The sequence below is a fragment of the Myotis daubentonii genome, chromosome 12 (genome assembly GCF_963259705.1).
Source record: "Myotis daubentonii chromosome 12, mMyoDau2.1, whole genome shotgun sequence".
Taxonomy (NCBI): Eukaryota; Metazoa; Chordata; class Mammalia; order Chiroptera; family Vespertilionidae; genus Myotis; species Myotis daubentonii.
This window is the reverse complement of record NC_081851.1, coordinates 70,467,820-70,485,659: the sequence shown is the minus strand read 5'-3', so window position 1 is coordinate 70,485,659 and position 17,840 is coordinate 70,467,820. Positions and strand designations below refer to the sequence as shown.

Below are 17,840 nucleotides of genomic sequence, written 5' to 3'. Positions count from 1 at the left end.
GCATACCATTGTAATTCAACTATTTACCTCATAAAATTGTTAGAAGAACCAGGTGAGGTAGTGTAAGTTATAAATAGATACAGTCTCAAATAAGGATACTTGTTTCAAGGCTTTGTAGGAGTAATAGAACTTCATAAGTTTATTAATTATCTTCAGTGATTCATTCTTTCCACAAAGAAAATGTATTAAGCATCTATTGTGTCAGATACTAAAGATACTTGATAAGATAGTCTCTGTCCTTCAAGGAAGTTAAAGCCTAACTCCTTAAATCAACCAGCAAAAGATGTAAAAATTTAAGGTGCTTTGAGTATTGGGGAGTAGGGTACATACTGCTTTAGTCTGTTTAATAGTACAATTTAGTAAAACCTGTAAAAATTTAAAATACATATATCTTTAATCCAATAATTCCACTTCACCTAAAAGAGAAAGGTCATTTCCTGCTACATTACTTATAATATTAAAAATACAGAGGCACCCTGGTCAGGTGGTTCTATACACCAAAAGGTTGCAGGTTTGATTCCCAGTCAGGGCACATACCTAGGTTGTGGGTACAGGAGGCAACCAATCAATGTTTCTCTCTGGCTCTAAAATCAATAAACATATCCTTGGGTGAGGATAAAAAATAAAAAAAGAGTATGGAGGCAACCTAACCGTGTAACAAACAGGGAACAGCCAAATGACTGGATCACACAATGATACAACAAAATATTAGAAAGCCATTAAGAAAAATGGGTACTGCCGAAACCGGTTTGGCTCAGTGGATAGAGCGTCAGCCTGGGGACTGGAAGGTCCCAGGTTCGATTCCGGTTAAGGGCATGTACCTGGGTTGCGGGCACATCCCCAGTAGGAGATGTGCAGGAGGCAGCTGATTGAAGTTTCTCTCTCATCGATGTTTCTGGCTCTCTATCTCTCTCCTTTCCTCTCTGTAAAAAAATCAATAAAATATATTAAAAAAAAAAAAAAGAAAGAAAAATGGGTACTTAAGAATGTATATGACACAAAGTTAACTTAAAAAAATTAGATAACATAAGTAGTATATAGGGTATGATTCCATTTCTGTCAAAAATATACACATATAAATACAATAGTCTGGAAAGATGTACACCAGTTTTAACAGTGTTTATTCCTAGTAAGAACAAACTGGAGGAATTAAGGGAGCAGGGGAACCTCCCTTTTTTATTTTTTTTAATGAACGTCCATATTGTTTGAAATATTTATTTCTTAATTTTTAAATAAAAATAAAATATTTTGCCACACAGTAAAATAGATAATCAAATTGGTATCTTAGTAAAATGTATTGTTACTGAAAAAAATTCCAAAGAAAAGGCAAAGTACTTATAACCATTTTTTAAAAAAAGTCAGAAGCCTGGCCAGCATGGCTCAATGGTTGAGCACTGACCTATGAACCAGGAGGTCACGGTTCAATTCCCAGTCAGGGCACATGCCTGGGTTGCAGGCTGGATCCCCAGTGTGGAACTTGCAGGAGGCAGTGTTTCAATCTCCCTCTCTCTTCCTCTCTGAAATCAATAAAAATATACATATTGTTGTTTTTAATCAGAAAATATTAGTTCTGACCAGAGTTGTTAGGTGGTTAGAGTGTCGGCCTACAAACCAGAGGGTCGTGGATTCAATTTTCAGTCAAGGGCACGTACCTGGGTTGCAGGATTGATCTCTGCCCCCAGTTGGGGCTCATATGGAAGGCAACCAATCAATGTCTCTTTCTCACATCAGTCTCTCTCTCTCTCTCTCTCTCTCTCTCTCTCTCTCTCTCTCTCTCTCAAAATCAATAGAAAAAATATCCTCACTCCTCTGGTGAAAATTTTAAAAAAAGAAAACTTTAGATAATATAGGGCAGAAAGGGAGGTGGAACATTACAAGAGCATGTTAAAAAGTATGTGGTTAGAGGAAATATAATTTTAAAAATATATGAATTTAAAAAACCTAGAAGTTTAGGTCTTAAGAGCAATAAATAACAACAATAAAGCATACATGGAACAGTTACCAAAACTAAGCATAAATAGGGTAGCAAATATAAATCACAACAAATTATATAGAGTAAATTCTCTGAACATACTGGTATTAAACTATAAGTAAATAACAAAAAGATAATTAGAAAATAAATGCCCAACTGTTTAGAAAAGTAAGCAATATACTTCAATAACCTATATGTCAAAGAATAAAGCAAGAAAAAAATCAGAAACTATTTTAAAATTAAGTTAATTTATACATATGTTAGGAGAATTTGAACAATAAAAAAGTTAAGTAGAATCTTAATATGGAACAAAATAGGAGTTTATCTGAATAATCAATAAACTCATACTAAATACTCCATCTCTTAATGTTTCCTATCATCTCTACATATAAAAGCCTAATATGCAAATTATCCCCTCAGGAGTTCGACTGGGAGACCAGGAGTTCGATCGCTCACTATGACGTGCATTGACCACCAGGTAGCAGCGAGGAACGAAGGAAGGCCCAGGCTGGCAGCTGAAAGGCCCCAATCGGCCCTGATCACCGGCCAGACCTCAGAACCCTACCTGTGCACAAATTTTGTGCACCGGGCCTCTAGTATATTTATATTTTTCTACATCTAACAGAAATACACATTTTTCTCAAGCACACAAACAACATTACTGACACTATATTAGGTCACAAAGAAAGCATCAAATTCCACAAGAAATACACAAACTGTGTTTGTTATATAAGAGATATGCCTTGCTTTGACAATTTACTACAAAGGTGGCAATTCTCTGCAAATTAATCTAGGAATTCAAATATATTCTCAATCAAAATTCTAGTTGGATCTTTTGAGGAACTCTGATCTAAATTGGAAATGTACATGAAAAAAAATAAAGATCCTTGAATATCTAGGTCAATTTTGAAAATAAAGAGGAGGGGGGACCCTTCCCCCCTGCCCATGTGGGAGTCCATTCTATGGGACTCTTTCCCTCTCCCCACGTGGGAGTCTGTACTTGTTCTTCAATAAATCTCCATCTTTGCTATAAAAAAAAAAAAAAAGGAAAGAGGAGGAACTTGCCTTTTAGAATATTAAGACATATCTCAAACCACAGTCATAGAAATAATATGGCACTGCCACAAAAATAACCAACACAAAAGAATAAAGAGATCAGAAAAGAACATATATCGAAATTTATTGCATTATAAAATGACTCTTCAAAGGGATAGGTTGTCTAGTAGAATCAATAAGATAAATCAAAGACCTAAATAAAAAAGGGAAAACTACATGTGTGTACAGGTCACAATGTAAACAGTATCCCTTTAATATGAAACAAGAAAGGTTAAAAGTCACTGATCTTACCCAGCCGGCGTGGCTCAGTAGTTGAGTTTCGACCTAGGAACCAGGAGGTCACAGTTCCAGTCCTGGTCAGGGCACAAGCCCGGGTTGCAGACTGGATCCCCAGTGTACATCGCCAGTGTACATCCCCAGTGTACGGGTGCAGGAGGCAGCCAATCAACGATTCTCTCTCATCACTGATGTTTCTATCTCTACCTCTCCTTCTCCCTTCCTCTCTGAAATCAATTTAAAAAAATTTTTTTAAGTCACTGATAAATAATATTCTTGGAAAATAAGAAAATATAGCAAAACCAGCAGAAAATAGAAAAATGGGCAAAAAATATCAATAAGCATTTCAGAAATGAGGAAATTTAAAAATACTAAGGACATTAAGAGTTGTTCATACTCATTAGTAATCAAAGAAGAGCAATTAAAAATATACAAAATTCCTAATATTGGCAGGGTGTGAAGATACAGGGACCTGTATATACTACTAGAAGTTGAAACTAGAGCAATTTTTTTTTAATCCTCATCAAGGATATTTCTCCATTGATTTTTAGAGAGAGTAGAAAAGAGAGGGAAAGACAGAGAGAAATATCAATGTGAGAGAAACACAACGATTGGTTGCCTCCTGCACGAGCCCTGACCAGGGCCAGGGCCGGGAGGAGCCTGCAACCAAGGTACATGCCCTTGACCGTGCCCTTGACCAGAATGGAACCAGGGACCCTTTGGTCCACAGGCCAATGCTCCATCCACTAAGTCATACTGGCAAGGGCAAGGCTTTATTTATTTTAAGTACATGAATACTCTACTTCATTCCTGGGTATTTCAAAGAAATTCCCAAACCAAGTCCCCAAAGGACACTGTATGAGGATATTATTTGCAGCATTTAACACACAAGGAATGCACTGCACAACTAGTCATTTGCATAGACTAGAGTATGAATGGTGCCTCTTTGACTGGTGCAACATGGCAGCCCTAAAACAGTGAACCAAAGAAACTAAAATGTTTGCCCACAAGGCACTTACATTTTAATATTGTAGCTGCCTGATAAACATTTGTTGATTGAATACAAGAACAAAGGAAAAAAGCAAGACCCACCACCAAAAGTTAGGCTTTATTACCTCACAAGTACCTGCCTGGCAAGTTTAGAGAACATATTTTATGAGTATCTGAAGCCCCACCACTTCGGAGATCCTGATTTGGGTCCTAGAATACAGACACAAACTAATAATGCTAAAGATGTTTAATTCACTAATATCTATCTTCATACACAAATATGCTATATAATGTCTTTTCAAGATGTTTCAAGTATGAACATTTTTCTCAAATGGAAAACATGTGCATACCCCAGAGATAAATAAGTCCCAGAGCATAAAAGAAAATGTACACACTAATAAATCAGTATCACCAAGCAGAGGGAAAGATGGTAACACAAGTACACCTCTATTGGAGACCACAAGCCCCAAACTAAGTCTCTTTATAGGGATTTTTTTCCCAAGCCATTTTTAAAATATTGGGAAGCAAGGATATTGCTAAATGATCTCACAATATGCCTGCTCCTCTCCCTACACCCACCCCCTGAAATCAAGCAGCGAGCAATTACTGAAAATCGCTGTTCTATATTTCATCTCCCTACAGGCTACTGTTCCCACTTTCAGTCCCAATGCAATCCCAGACACAACTCCAGATAGTCTGGTAAAAATCTGACTATGCACAGCATGCGCAGTACTTCCTGACTGTCCAACAGCTGCCTTCTTCACTTTCTCAGATATTTGTAGAAACCACTGATCCAACAGCATCAGAGTAGTGACAAATACACGAGACTGTGATAGACAAGTGGAGAAGACAGAACTAGATTTAGGTATTAACCCTACTACTTGGCTTCCACTGGCCATTGAACCAGAACTAGATTTAGATATTACCTATTTGGCCTTCTACTGGCCATTTAATCTCTTCAGCAACTCAATTTCCTTAGCTGTAAAATAGGAGTACCTATTCACCTGTCTTACAGGGTTGTTGCATGGATTAAATGAAACAGCATTAAACCCTGGCATGATTTACTCCTCTCCTTATTAGGTTACCACCAAATGGTCAGACAGGCAAAATGCAATAAGTAAAATGAAAATTGTTCATATAAAAATAATTTAAAATGAGGCACACTTTTCATTCATTCACTCAAAAACTATTGAACAATGTCTAGCAGGCACTATTGTAGGCACTCAGGATACAGCTGTGATCATGACGATCTCTGTTTATTTAATTGATTTTTTTTATAGAGAGAGGAAGGGAGAGGGTGAGAGAAACTCTGATGTGAGAGTGAAACATCAATCAGCTGCCTCCTGCACGACACCTCCCCCATAAAACCCCCACTTGTGCCCAGACCAGGAATCCAACGGGCAAGCCCAACCAGCTGAGCCAGGACAGCCAGGAAGACTATCTGTCCTTAAAGAGTATCAGAGAGCACATTCCGGGTTGTGGGCTAGATCCCCAGTAGGGGGCGTGCAGGAGGCAGCTGATTGATGTGTCTCATTGATGTGTCTCTCTTCCTCTCCCTTCCTCTCCCTAAAATCAATAAAAACATTAGTTTTAAAAATATATCCTCAGATGAGGATAGTAACAAAAAACATAAAATAGTAATTTCTCTCTCTCTCTCTCTCTCTCTCTCTCTCTCTCTCTCTATATATATATATATATATATATATCTACACTAATAAAAGAGAAAAATGGTAATTGGCATACGACGATACCCTTTTCATTGGCTAATCAGGGCTATATGCAAATTAACTGCCAACTAAGATTGGCAGTTAACTGCCAACAAGATGGCGATTAATTGCATACGTAGGCACAATGCAGGGAGGCGAAAGGGAAAGCAGGAAGAAGCCCCCTGCCACTGACAGTGATGGGAAACCCAGGGGGGAGCTAAGAGCTGGGGGTCAGGGCAAAGGCGGCCCTGGGGCCGCCTTTGCCCTGCCCCCCAGCCATGATTGGAGAATCAGGTGCCTTTTCCGCCCTGGCCAGTGATAGCAGGAAGCAGGGGTGGAGCCAGCGATGGGAGCTGGGCACGGTCGAAGCTGGCAGACCCGGGAGCTAGGGGTCCCTTGCCTGGGCCTAAAGCGAAGCCCACGATCGTGGGGCCGCTGCAGCTGCGGGTCCCCGCTGCCCGGGCCGGACGCCTCAGCCAGAGACGTCCTGCAGGGGCAGGGGCGGAGCCTGCGCGATCGCGGCGCCCCCCCCCCCCCTGCCTGGGCCGGACGCCTAGGCCAGAGGCGTCAGGCCTGGGCAAGGGGCTGATCCTGCGATTGAAGGGTGATGGGGGTCAACGCCTGAGAGCTCCCAGTATGTGAGAGGGGGCAGGCTGGGCTGAGGGACATTCCCCCCACCCACCCAGTGCACGAATTTCGTGCACCGGGCCCCTAGTATGTATGTATGTATGTATATATATATATATATATATATATATATATATATATATCACTGTGCGAAGAGTCCTGAAGATAGGAACTGTGTTTTATTTATCCTCTATTCTCAAAGTTCTATCATCATGATTTTCACAAAAGAGACGCTCCTTACTATGCTATTCATTCATTTAACAGATATTTACTAAGCATCTTCTATGTGTCAGATGCTGCACCAAGCCTGGGAACACAACAATCGGGTGAAAATAAGACAGAGACTGCTCTCATGGATCTTACAGCCTACTGTAATAAAAGAACCTGGGGAGTGGGGGGAGGGGGGGGAGTTTAACCAAAGGTATATATTTCCCACCTGCAGATAAAATTACAATAACAATCTAAAAATGAAAAAAAAATACCAAAATAGAGTTCAAAAGAACATGAAGTTTATAATCTTATAACATATACTCAAAATATTTAAAAGATAACACAGCCCTGACTGGTTTGGCTCAGTGGATAGAGTGTCGGCCTTCCGACTGAAGAGTCCCAGGTTCGATTCCAGTCAAGGGCACCAAAAAATAAAATAAAATAAAATAAAATAAAAGATAACACAAATTACAGCCTATTAACTTTAATGTGATGTCTTTTCTATTGTTTGATAGAAGCCACATAAAATATTTAACTCTCTAAAAATCTCTAGCTTATATTTAAATAAAGTTAACACACTTTATGTATGGTTTTCTCCCTAACTTTGCGCTTCCATAGAACTTTTTATCCAAAAAGCCTCCGTGACTCATTTTTTACAAAAATCCTCCCCCAGTGAAGGGACATTAACAGAAATATAAAACATTCCTAGTACAAAACTAAAAACCCAAATATCAAGAAATCAATTCAGTAACACACTGAGTAATGAAACTTCATTGTGTATATCCAAAAAGAAATGCTAAGTATACAATTCAAAGTCTTGCAGCACTTCTCTGAAGGGACTCCTTGAAGAGACAAGATCACTCTACTCAGGTGCTGACAATGGTTGGGCTCATGAGTTCTCATAACAAGCTGTAATCCCACCACCTGTCTAGCTGGTTTCCAGAGGTTACTGGTTTATCTATGATTATGTATTTGAGAGACATACAATCAAGGACATATCAAAGGATGGTTAAAAGACTGCCAGGAAAAATAATTTAGGAATTAATAGGCATTCACTTCTACAGGTGTTGTTTCACCCATGACCTAAAAAAACTGTAAGTGTATATAGTATTCAAACTCCTATGAACTCCACTGCTACTATGGTTCAAAATTGTGACAGAGGACACTGCTTAACATATTACTCAATAGCACCTATATGGTGCTCCATGTGAATCTGACATAAGGAAAAGTAAACATTACATGTCCCTCTCAGGCTTCCTTTCCATGTTAATCCCCAACTTCAACCACTCTGTTTGTGTTATGTTGGCAAATGTATGAGTGCTGGAAAAGAATAAGTACAGGGTGGTAAATAATAATTGTAGAGTGATAATAAAGAAGGACCCACAGATTTTTTTAAATAAAAGTAAAATGAAGCAAGCTTACTTATAAAATTACTCAAAATATTTTCATCCTCTCAGCTAACATGTGGATTCAGAGTCAATGACCATCTCAAAAAGCACAAAAACTAGTGACAAAGCCAAAAGCACCTGCAAACAAACCTGACAGAACGATGAAAGAGATGAAATATTTTTCAAAGACTGCTTTCCAACTCTGCGAGTACAGTCGCAGTTTGTTTGCCGAGAGTGACTCTGAGGTGGAGCAAATAAATGCTAATTACTGGTGGTCAGATTAACTGACCTAAAAGAGGTCAAACTTTATACACGTTAAATGAACAAACAAAAAAAAGCCAAGTACATAGAAGTAATTACAGGTAACTGCAAAACACAAATCAATCTGACATTTAAGAAGTGTGGGCACAAGAAAATCCTTCCAATAACCTATGGAACGGATCATGTTTATTTCCCCATCCTACACATACTTGGGGGGAAAGCAAAACTATAGGCATAGCTCATGGTCCAATGCCTTTTTAAACCAAATGAAATGTCTCTAGACACAGTGGATAAAACAATCTAAAGAGAAGAAAAGGAAGAGGGGGGAAAATCAGCATCAAGTGTAAAGTGAAGAAATAACACAAAAGTAGAGAAAGGGGAACCTCCTCAATTATAAATCTCATAAAGAGGAATAAATACAGTGCGAGCAACTCCATTTCCCATCAAATACTGGTAAGTCTTTGCAGGCACCAGCAAAGGCTTTAGACCCCACACACATAGAGGGTGCTTTAAGTACCACCAGAAGGGTGAACCCGGAATGCTAAACTCTTGTAACATAAAACCAATTTGAGAGGAAGAGCTCCCCAGACTCAAATCAATCCACTTCAGAAATATACAAAAGGTATACAGCCTGCTCCCCTAAAATATAACCCATAAATTTGGAAAATCAGAATTACAACTTATCGTCTTCTGAAGGACTAATCAAGATAGAGAATTATTAAAAATTTCTCAGAGAAAGTAATTAGATCATTCCATCATCTACCACGGCCAGAATACAAATCTTCTTAAAACTGAAAAACAAAGTTTCCAAGTAAATCTTCAGTAGCCTGTTATTTATGGTCTTTAAAACATTTTAAAAGGATCCTTGAAACAAAGTTTCATTAGCATCCTTCTAGAAAGAGCTTCAATATGTTTCATTCTAGCAATTTAAAAGCTACCCAATATTCATTTCTACATTAGATTATTGATTGCTTGCCTTTTAACATCTCCATAACAGCTGCTTGACAAATTACCTCACCTCATTCCTCAGGGGGTAAGGACAGCATGATATCCATGAATTCAAAAATGGGACCACAAACTGAACAGCGACAGACGAGCTAATTGCATCAGATGAATTTAGACACAGTTCTAACAGACTGGGCACTCATGTAGCATTATACAATTAAATGCTCATACTTTAAGAATTTTATTTGCCCTTAAGTGTAGAAGGCAGACCTTTCTTAAATTTATTTTCCTTTTAAAATATATGTTAGCTTCAGTAAGTCAGTAAGCTGGTACATGTTTGGAGTACTTTCTACAGAAAGCCTAGTTTTTCAGAATAATTACTCTGAATAGTTTGCACAACTTTCAGATTTGGCTTTATTTCAACCTAAGAGCTCCGTCAGCTCCCGAATAGTCTACTTAAGACAATTTTGAAAATATTTTCCAGGTTTTTGCAAAATAAAAGCCAAATGAATTTTCAAAGATATAGTAAATATACTTCAAAATGACACAGTAAGATGTGTTGTATTTACCTCAGCTTATTTCTGATTAGTGCCAGAGAGGTAGAGTGAGATACAGAGAAAAAGTCACGGAGATACAGAGAGAAAACACACATAAGCCATAATCTTGTAGAGTCCTGCAGGAAAAAAATAAAATATTGCTTTCCTCCCGTAACAGTAACAAAATGAGGCGGATTTAAAGGCACATTTCCAACGAACAGCAATTTCCAGCCCAATTACCCTGGGTAAATGAACCTCTTTCTGGACGAAAACAATACTCTCTCCTGACTTCAACCAACCCCATGATACAAACTTACCGATTCCTCTAAAGCGACTAAACACACCGCTGACTTCGAGTTTTTACACTGTATTTAAATGTCAATCACTTAAAAAATAAAAAAATTAAAAAAAAAGGCTACAGCAACGGCCTTCTTGGAATGATCGCTCTTGCAACAGTGACCCTGACGGCGTTCACTCGCCTTTGGTAACTAACTATCCCGGTAACAAAAACACGCAGACCTCCAAGGGGCCGCCCGCTCCGGGGACGACCGCCGGGCAACTCGGGGCGGGCGGGCCCCCGGTCGGACCCCAAAGCCCCCCAGGGTCCCTAACTCCAACCTGGGTCCGCGGCTGGCGGGCCCTCCAGCTCCGGGACCCCGTCCGACCTCTCCCGCCGGGAGGGGAGGCGGCGTGGGTTTTGTTTTGGAAGTTGGTGTCGGAGCCGCTGCAAACTTTTCTCAGCATCCCCGCCCGGCGGCACCGGGAGCTCTCCGGGCGCTCGCTCGCCAGCCCGCAAACGGTCGGAGCGGGAGCGGGAGCGGGAGCCGGAACCGGCAGGAGCTGACACCCCGCGAGGTTGGCCACCGCAGCAAACTTTCACTTCTCCTCCGGCCCCGCCGCCCGGGACGCCGGCCCGGCTCCCGCTCCCGCTCCCCGCGAGTTGGTTCTCCTCTAAGGCGGGACAAGGGCACGGAAAGCAGACCGCCCGCCAGCCCCCCGGAGGCCCCCCGAAGCCTCCCCGCGGGCTCCAGGGCGGTTCTCGACACAAAAGACACGGGCCGGCAGCGCTGTCGCGGCCCTGCCCAGCCGGTGCCACCCGCCCCGTACCCGCGACGCCCGGGCTCCGGCCGCCGGGAGGGCTCCGCCGGAGGCTTCCTGCCCAGCCCGGCAGACAAAGCCCGGGCGCCGGGCCGCCCCGCAGTCTCGGGACGCGGGCCGATCGCTTACCCGGGCCTCGTCCGCAGCGACGCCGCCGCCGCTTCCCCCGGCCTTGGCGGCGGGGCAGCTGGCAGCGCGGGTCTTGGAGGAGCGGGTCCGAGAGGAGATGAAATGGCTGCTGCCTCCGGTCGCCCCAGGCTCGGCTCCGGCTCCAGGCCCGGGCCCAGGCGACTTGGACCCGAGAAGGCGCAGAGAGCTCTTCCGGGTGTTCACCATGGTCCGGCCAGCAGGACGGGTCCAAGCGCGCCCGCCGCGCCCGGGGAGCCGTGGAAGGCGGCCCGCCGGCCGGGCGTCAGGGCCCGGGGAGCCGGGCCGGGAGACGAGCCCGCCCGGACGCCGCGGAGCGCAGGCGAGGACAGGCGACAGGAGGGCGCGGGACGCGAAGTCGACGTGAGAAGGCAAGTGGCGAGCGGCGGGAGCAGCGATCCAAGCAGTCGGCTCAGCCCTCCACCGGCTTCGCCCTCCTCAGCAGGAGCCGAGCGGAGCCGCCATGTCTGCCCCTTTCTCTCCCGTTCTCGCTCTTGAGCTCCGTGCGTCAGGGCTCCGGCGCCGCAGGGCCGACGAGACCGCTTCCGGCCGCGACCGCTGCGGGGCGCTGCAGGGCCGGGCAGCCCTTCCCTCGCCGGCTGCTCTCCGGTGGCCCCGCCCCTCCGGCAGGCCCCGCCCAGCGGTGTGACGTCACTCGGCGGCCAGGGGAGGGGCGCTCTGGGCTGCGTCGACTCTATGGTTCGCGGGTCTGGCCAGCCCTCTGAGAAGGGGGATGGGAAGCCCCCGAAGGCGCGCGGTGGGAACCCTTCCTCCCTGCCAGGCCCGGGTACCCCAGCGACCCCGCCATCACCCCAAGGTGATTTGGTCTGAGCTCGGAGCCAGGGCGGGGGATGGAGCGGGTGCCCGGTGACGAGGTCGCGGTGACCTGAGTTGGAATGTCAGAGATACCGAAGGCGAGACACCGAACTTGGGTAGCACTTTTCATGGCTGTAAAAATGAGTGACAGGTGTGATCAAATAGATCTGCTCGGTATCCGGCACACCGTTAGGCTTTAAAAAGAGCAAACACCAGAACCCTGCTCTTTACACAAAGCAAGGCAGGGTCTTTTTCTAAACCCCTGGCCAGCGGGAAGGCGGAGCCACAAAGAACCAACTCTGCCCACCGAGCGCCTCCTTCATCGCTGCCGCCCCCGCCCGCGCGAGAATGAAGACACAAAGCTGAACACAAATTTTTTTTTTTAAGTTGTGATTTAACTTTCAAAGGAAAAGATGAAAGCACGCGATTACTATGAAAAAGAAAGCTCTGCTGTAAAGTAGTGGTTATGTTAATTTCAAAAATTCTCAGCACATGAGCGATAGAGTCTACTATTTGTTGGGAATACTGTTTGCTACACTAAGAAAAATTGGAGACTCATGAAAAGTCCTGTCAAGATCGCCAAGCTGCTTCAACACTGGAGCATTCTAGCCATCCAACCTCCCAGTGACCCTGGGAATGGACAGTTTTTCTATTTGGGGAGCAGTGTGGGTTCCAGGAAAGCAGACACATCTCTCTTACACTGATTTGCATACCACACCCTCCTCTAGACTCGACCCAGAATTTAAAATCTTCTGGGTGTGGGAGATCTTGTAATGGCACCGGACCTGGGTTTTTCTGTATCAATTCGCTATGATCATTGAGCAGAAAAAAAAACAACAGTATCATTTCCTGTAAAAGAGGCTGGCTTTAAGTATTATAGAAGTGTCCCGAAGGCTCCTCAAGGCATGCTGCGGCCGGTACCACCCACCCTAGCACCAGGTGGATGGGTCCAGCCTCCTCGCTTCTGTCAGTGTGGCCCCTGCTCAGTCACAACACCAGTTTGCCACCCAGGCCTACACTGGGTCTTCGCAAGACTCAACACTTTACCCTGGATACCCACTGAGTCCTACTAAGATCAGCCAGTATTCCTACTTGTGCTTGTGAGCATGAGGGTGAAGGGGTCATGGCTGCCTTTTCCTGGCCCTGAGTTCCTCATAATCGGCTATGATGAGCTTCTTCCTTGCCCTCTCTCAAAACTCCTTAGCCAACAACTTTCTCTGCCAGGGCTCGCTGAAGTAGGTTTTTCTCTGACTGCACTATTGTCGTCTCCCTATTTTTTAATTCTTTTTGTTTTGTTTTTGTATTCCTCGCCCTAGAATATGTTTTTATTGATTTCAGAGAGAAAGAAAGGGAGAGGGAGAAAGAGAGAGACATTGATGTGAGAGAGCAACATTGATCAGTTGCCTCCCATATGCACTCCAACCAGGGATGGAATCCCCAACCTGGGTATGTGCCCTGACCAGGAATAGAACCTACAACCTTTTGGTGTATAGGATAACCCTCCTACCAGTTGAACCACACTGGCCAGGGCTATTTTTTTAATTCTTTATTTTTGTGAAAGCAATTTTGGTATTTGGAAGAGTTCAGGTGCCCATCTTCTGCAGTCACCAAGAAAGAGAGATCATTCTGAAGTTACTCTTTGAGAAATATGTTTTCTGACTTTATTTCTATAAATGATTTTAAATAATGAAAAGCACCCTGAAGAAGTGTGTGGTCTGCAAATTAGCATACAGAGGCTTTGGGGGCTCTCCTCTTTGTTTTGTTTCTATGTTTGTTTGTTTGTTTTTGTAGTCCTAGCTGGGGAAAGCCAGGTTCGGAGTTGAGTTACTATAACCTATACCATTTTTTAAAATATGTATTTTATTATTGATTTCAGAGAGGAAGGGAGAGGGAGAGAGAGATAGAAACATCAATGATGAGAGAGAATCATTAATCAGCTGCCTCCTGCACTCCCCACATTGGGATCAAGCCCGCAACCCAGGCATGCGCACTGACTAGGAATCAAACTGTAACCCCCTGGTCCATAGGTCGACGCTCAGCCACCGAGTCATGCCAGCTGGGCATAACCTATTCCATCTGTTAACAACAAATATTTACTCTAAGCCCAACTGGTGTTAAGTACTATGCCAGCTCAGGAATAGGGAGTTTTTTAAAAACAACAACATAGCTCTGGCCCTCAAAGAACTCACAGACAAGAAGGGAACAAAGGAGACAGGCAAGTGGTCAGTAAGCTGCAACATGATGTTTTAGGGAAGAATGGGGTGGAGACTTCTCATTCAAGCAGGGATGTTATGGGAAGCCTCTGAGAGGTAATGACTCCTGAGATGTATCTTGGACCACAAAATGGAGAAAGAAAACGTTATGGACAAAAGAAAGGAAGACTTGAAAAAGATATGGAAGCCTTGTTTGTTTTATTCACAAGATGATCTGCCTTGCTTTCTTACACCTTTTTATAATCTTCCTTAAATTCCCTCCTTAATTTTACATGCAGAAAAGAAGCTGCAACCTGCCATTCTGCAGAGCTTTTGAGATCTGACTTCCCAGAAATTGTCAGTTAAGCTCAAATAAACTCATAAAAATTCTCTACAGGTTTGGACATTTTTTTATATTGACAGCATGGTCTTATATGTACAAAATACCACAGAAACTATTTTTTTATATTTTAATTGATTTTTAGAGAGAGAGAGGAAGGAAGAGGGACAAAGAAGGAGAAACATTGATGTCAGCGTGGAACATTGATCTGCTGCCTCCTGCATGCCTCAAACAGGGGATCCAGCCCACATCCCAGGCACGTGCCCTGACCAGGAATGGAACTAGTCCCAACCTTTTGGAGTACAGGACAATGCCCAACCAACTGAGCCAAACCAGCCAGGGCCAGAATCTATTTTGTTTATTTATTTTTTAATATATTTTTATTGATTTTTTCAGAGAGGAAGGGAGAGGGAGAGATAGAAACATCAGTGAGAGAATCATTGATCGGCTGCCTCTTGCACGCCCCCTACTGGGGATCGAGCCCACAACCTGGGCATGTGCCCTTGACTGGAATCAAACCCAGGACCCCTTAGTCCGCAGGTTGACGCTCTAACCGCTGAGCCAAACCGGCCAGGGCCAGAATCTATTTTAAAACATACAACTGTGAGAGCTGTATGTTTTTAAATTCAGCAAAGATTCTGGATTTAAGAACAAAAATCAGTAGCATTTCTATATGCTAATGATGAAAAATCTAAAAAGGAATTAAGAAAGCAATTCCTATTACAACAGCATGAAAAAGAATAAAATATTTAGGATCAAGGAGGTATATGACTTGTACACTGACAACTAAAAAATACTGCTGAAAGAAATTAAAGAAGACCTAACTAAATGGAAAGAGACATCCATGTTCATGGATTGAAAAACTTAACGTTGTTAAGATGTCAATATTCCTTTAATAGATCTATTGATTCAGTGCAGTTCCTATCTGAATCCCAAAGGCCTTGTTCTACAGAAATGGAAGAGCTGATCCTAACTGTAAGGGATCTGGGATTGTTAACAGCAGAGTTAGCCCTCGGTCCTTGAGTTTAGCTAAGAAAGAATTCAGAGCCAAGTTCTCTGGACTAAGAAACTTACTTAGAAAGTCACAGAGGTAGAAGTGAACCAGCTGGGCTACATGAACTCAGGAAACAAGGTACAGAGGCCAAGGAAGAGCCCCTGGAGCTTAGGAGAAAGAAAACACATCTGAAAGAAGAGAGGAAAAGGCTCAGGAGAGAGAGAGAGAGAGAGAGAGAGAGAGAGAGAGAGAGAGAGAGAATATGCTCTATGTCATTTAAAGGTTTTATCTGTTTTCCAAAGGCAGGGATTTTAGGGCAACTCTCAGGGGAGCACTTCAATAGAATATTCATCAGCTTCCCCCATGTGTTGGTTCAGGGTTGTGGTCTCTACTGATTGGTCGGCAGTAGGGTAGAGGGTCATTAGTCATTGCAACTGGTCCTGGTGTCAGCCCTGGCCCTGATGTCAGCCCTAGCATCGCTTCATCTGGTTTTGCTGCTTTTCTGGGCCTGGCGTTGAAACACAACTGAGGTCTAAATGTTATCTCTAGTTTGACCAAAACTCTCTCAGTGGTCAGTAGACCCAAGGCTTTATTCCTAAGATCATTTGATGTAGGCCAGAACCTCATTGTCCTGGAGGCTGGATGCTTAAGGGAGCAGTTGTGCAAGGGCTTGTATAGGAGTCCTATGAGGCCATTCTCCAGCACCCTTATTCCTCCTCTCAGAGTGTCTAAGCCGCAAGGCTAGCAATATGGAAGGTCAGGGGGTCCAAACCAATAGACATGCTAGGGGAGGAAAGGTCACCTTGGGAGTAAGGTCCTAGCCTATAATCCTTCTTTTCCCAATTTTGCCCACCCTGGTGACATTCCATACTTGGCCTATCATTCCTGCTCTGCTCATGTCTGTCTTACTGCCTACTCTATTAGAATGACCCAAACAATCTTGAAAAAGAACAAAGTTGGAGGGCTCACACTTTCTGATTTCAAAACCTACTACAAAGCTACAGTAATCAAAACATTATGATACTGGCATAAGGATCGGTATTTAAATAAATGGGATAGAATTTTTGAGTCCAGAAATAAACCAATACATCTATGGTCAACTGATTTTTGACAAGGGAAGAATCCTCTCTTTATCAAATGGTGCTGTGACAAGAGGAAGAAAGAAAGAAACAAAGAAAAAAGAAAGAAAGAAAGAAAGAAAGAAAGAAAGAAAGAAAGAAAGAAAGAAAGAAAGAAAAAGAAGGAAAGAGAAAAAAGAAAAAAGAGGAAGGAAAGATGGAAGGAAGGAAGAAAACAGAAAGAGAAAAAAAGAAAAGAGTCCTCATATAAGAGCCAAAGAAAGCCTCTGCAGGAAGGAATCAAAGTGACTCCTTAGCGCAGGCTTCAGCGGACAGGATTTCTGGAGCACTGGTTTGAAAGTAGAACTCGCCACAGGGTCCCAGAACCAATCACTGAACAGAAGACGAGTTGGAAAGGTTCCCCAGGTGCCTTTACCTGGGTGGGGATGGCAGGGGTCTATAGTAAGGCTCAATCTCATTTGCATCCTGGCACTAAAAACTACCAAGTAAAACACAAACCTGGGTTTAGGCAAATGAGGCTTCTTTTGAAAAAAATTATTGCAACGGGGAGAAAAGAGACAATTCTATGGCAATATGGTAGAAGGGCAATTACTGTGGGGGAAATGCTCAACTGTCAAAACAAAACAGAAACAACACCCAGCTTTCCGTAAAGAGAGACTTTACTGTAGGATGTTATTCCAAGAAGAAAGGGAATGAGGCAGCGGGGTGTAAGGTGTGCGGAGGTGACTATGGCTGCAGGGGAACTCTGCACAAGATCTGCCCCTGTCTCCCAGGTCAGGCGGGCATTTCTTTTCTAGGAACAAAAGCTAGAAAGAACTGGCTGCGGGGCAGGGGGCTGAACCTGTGGAGATGGTAGTGGGTCGCACTGAGCTCAGAGAAGGTTCTACAGGGAAGTCAGCCTGTTTTCCGGAGCGGTGGCTCAGGTTGAGGGTGGGTCAACGTTTCGGGGGCTGGAGGAAGCGGGGGAAGCTAAACAAAAGTTTGGTCAAGTCAGGATAGCTGGTATTTTGTCCACATCGGTCAGCAAGTACAATCAGCTCAGCTAATCACGTACGGGGCCAACAGGGGGATCGTAAGGGTCTGTGGCTGACCTCGTCATGGGCACACAAGGGGCACCCATGAGTCTCATCTGAATCACCTGGGGAAGGAAGGTGGTTCCCCGCTGTAGACCCTTCCAGGAACACAGGGAGGTGGAGAGATGGCCTTA

General features: G+C 43.6%; 1 protein-coding gene across 7 annotated transcripts in view; it reads right to left on the bottom strand.

Moving 5' to 3' along the window:
• ATAD2B (ATPase family AAA domain containing 2B) overlaps positions 1-11,903 on the bottom strand; it is a 124,779-nt gene extending 112,876 nt beyond the window's left edge. For 4 of the 7 annotated variants that reach the window (XR_009448034.1, XR_009448033.1, XM_059660431.1 and 1 more), the window contains exon 1: positions 11,195-11,903. Coding sequence is in view for 5 of the 7 variants with exons in the window: in XM_059660431.1 (XP_059516414.1) it covers positions 11,195-11,401 (207 nt within the window). In the remaining 2 variants the exon portion in view is untranslated. The remainder of the gene's footprint in view (positions 1-11,194) is intronic. The other 3 variants (XM_059660429.1, XM_059660430.1, XM_059660433.1) reach the window with 1 other exon arrangement.
• Positions 11,904-17,840: the final 5,937 nt, after the last annotated feature.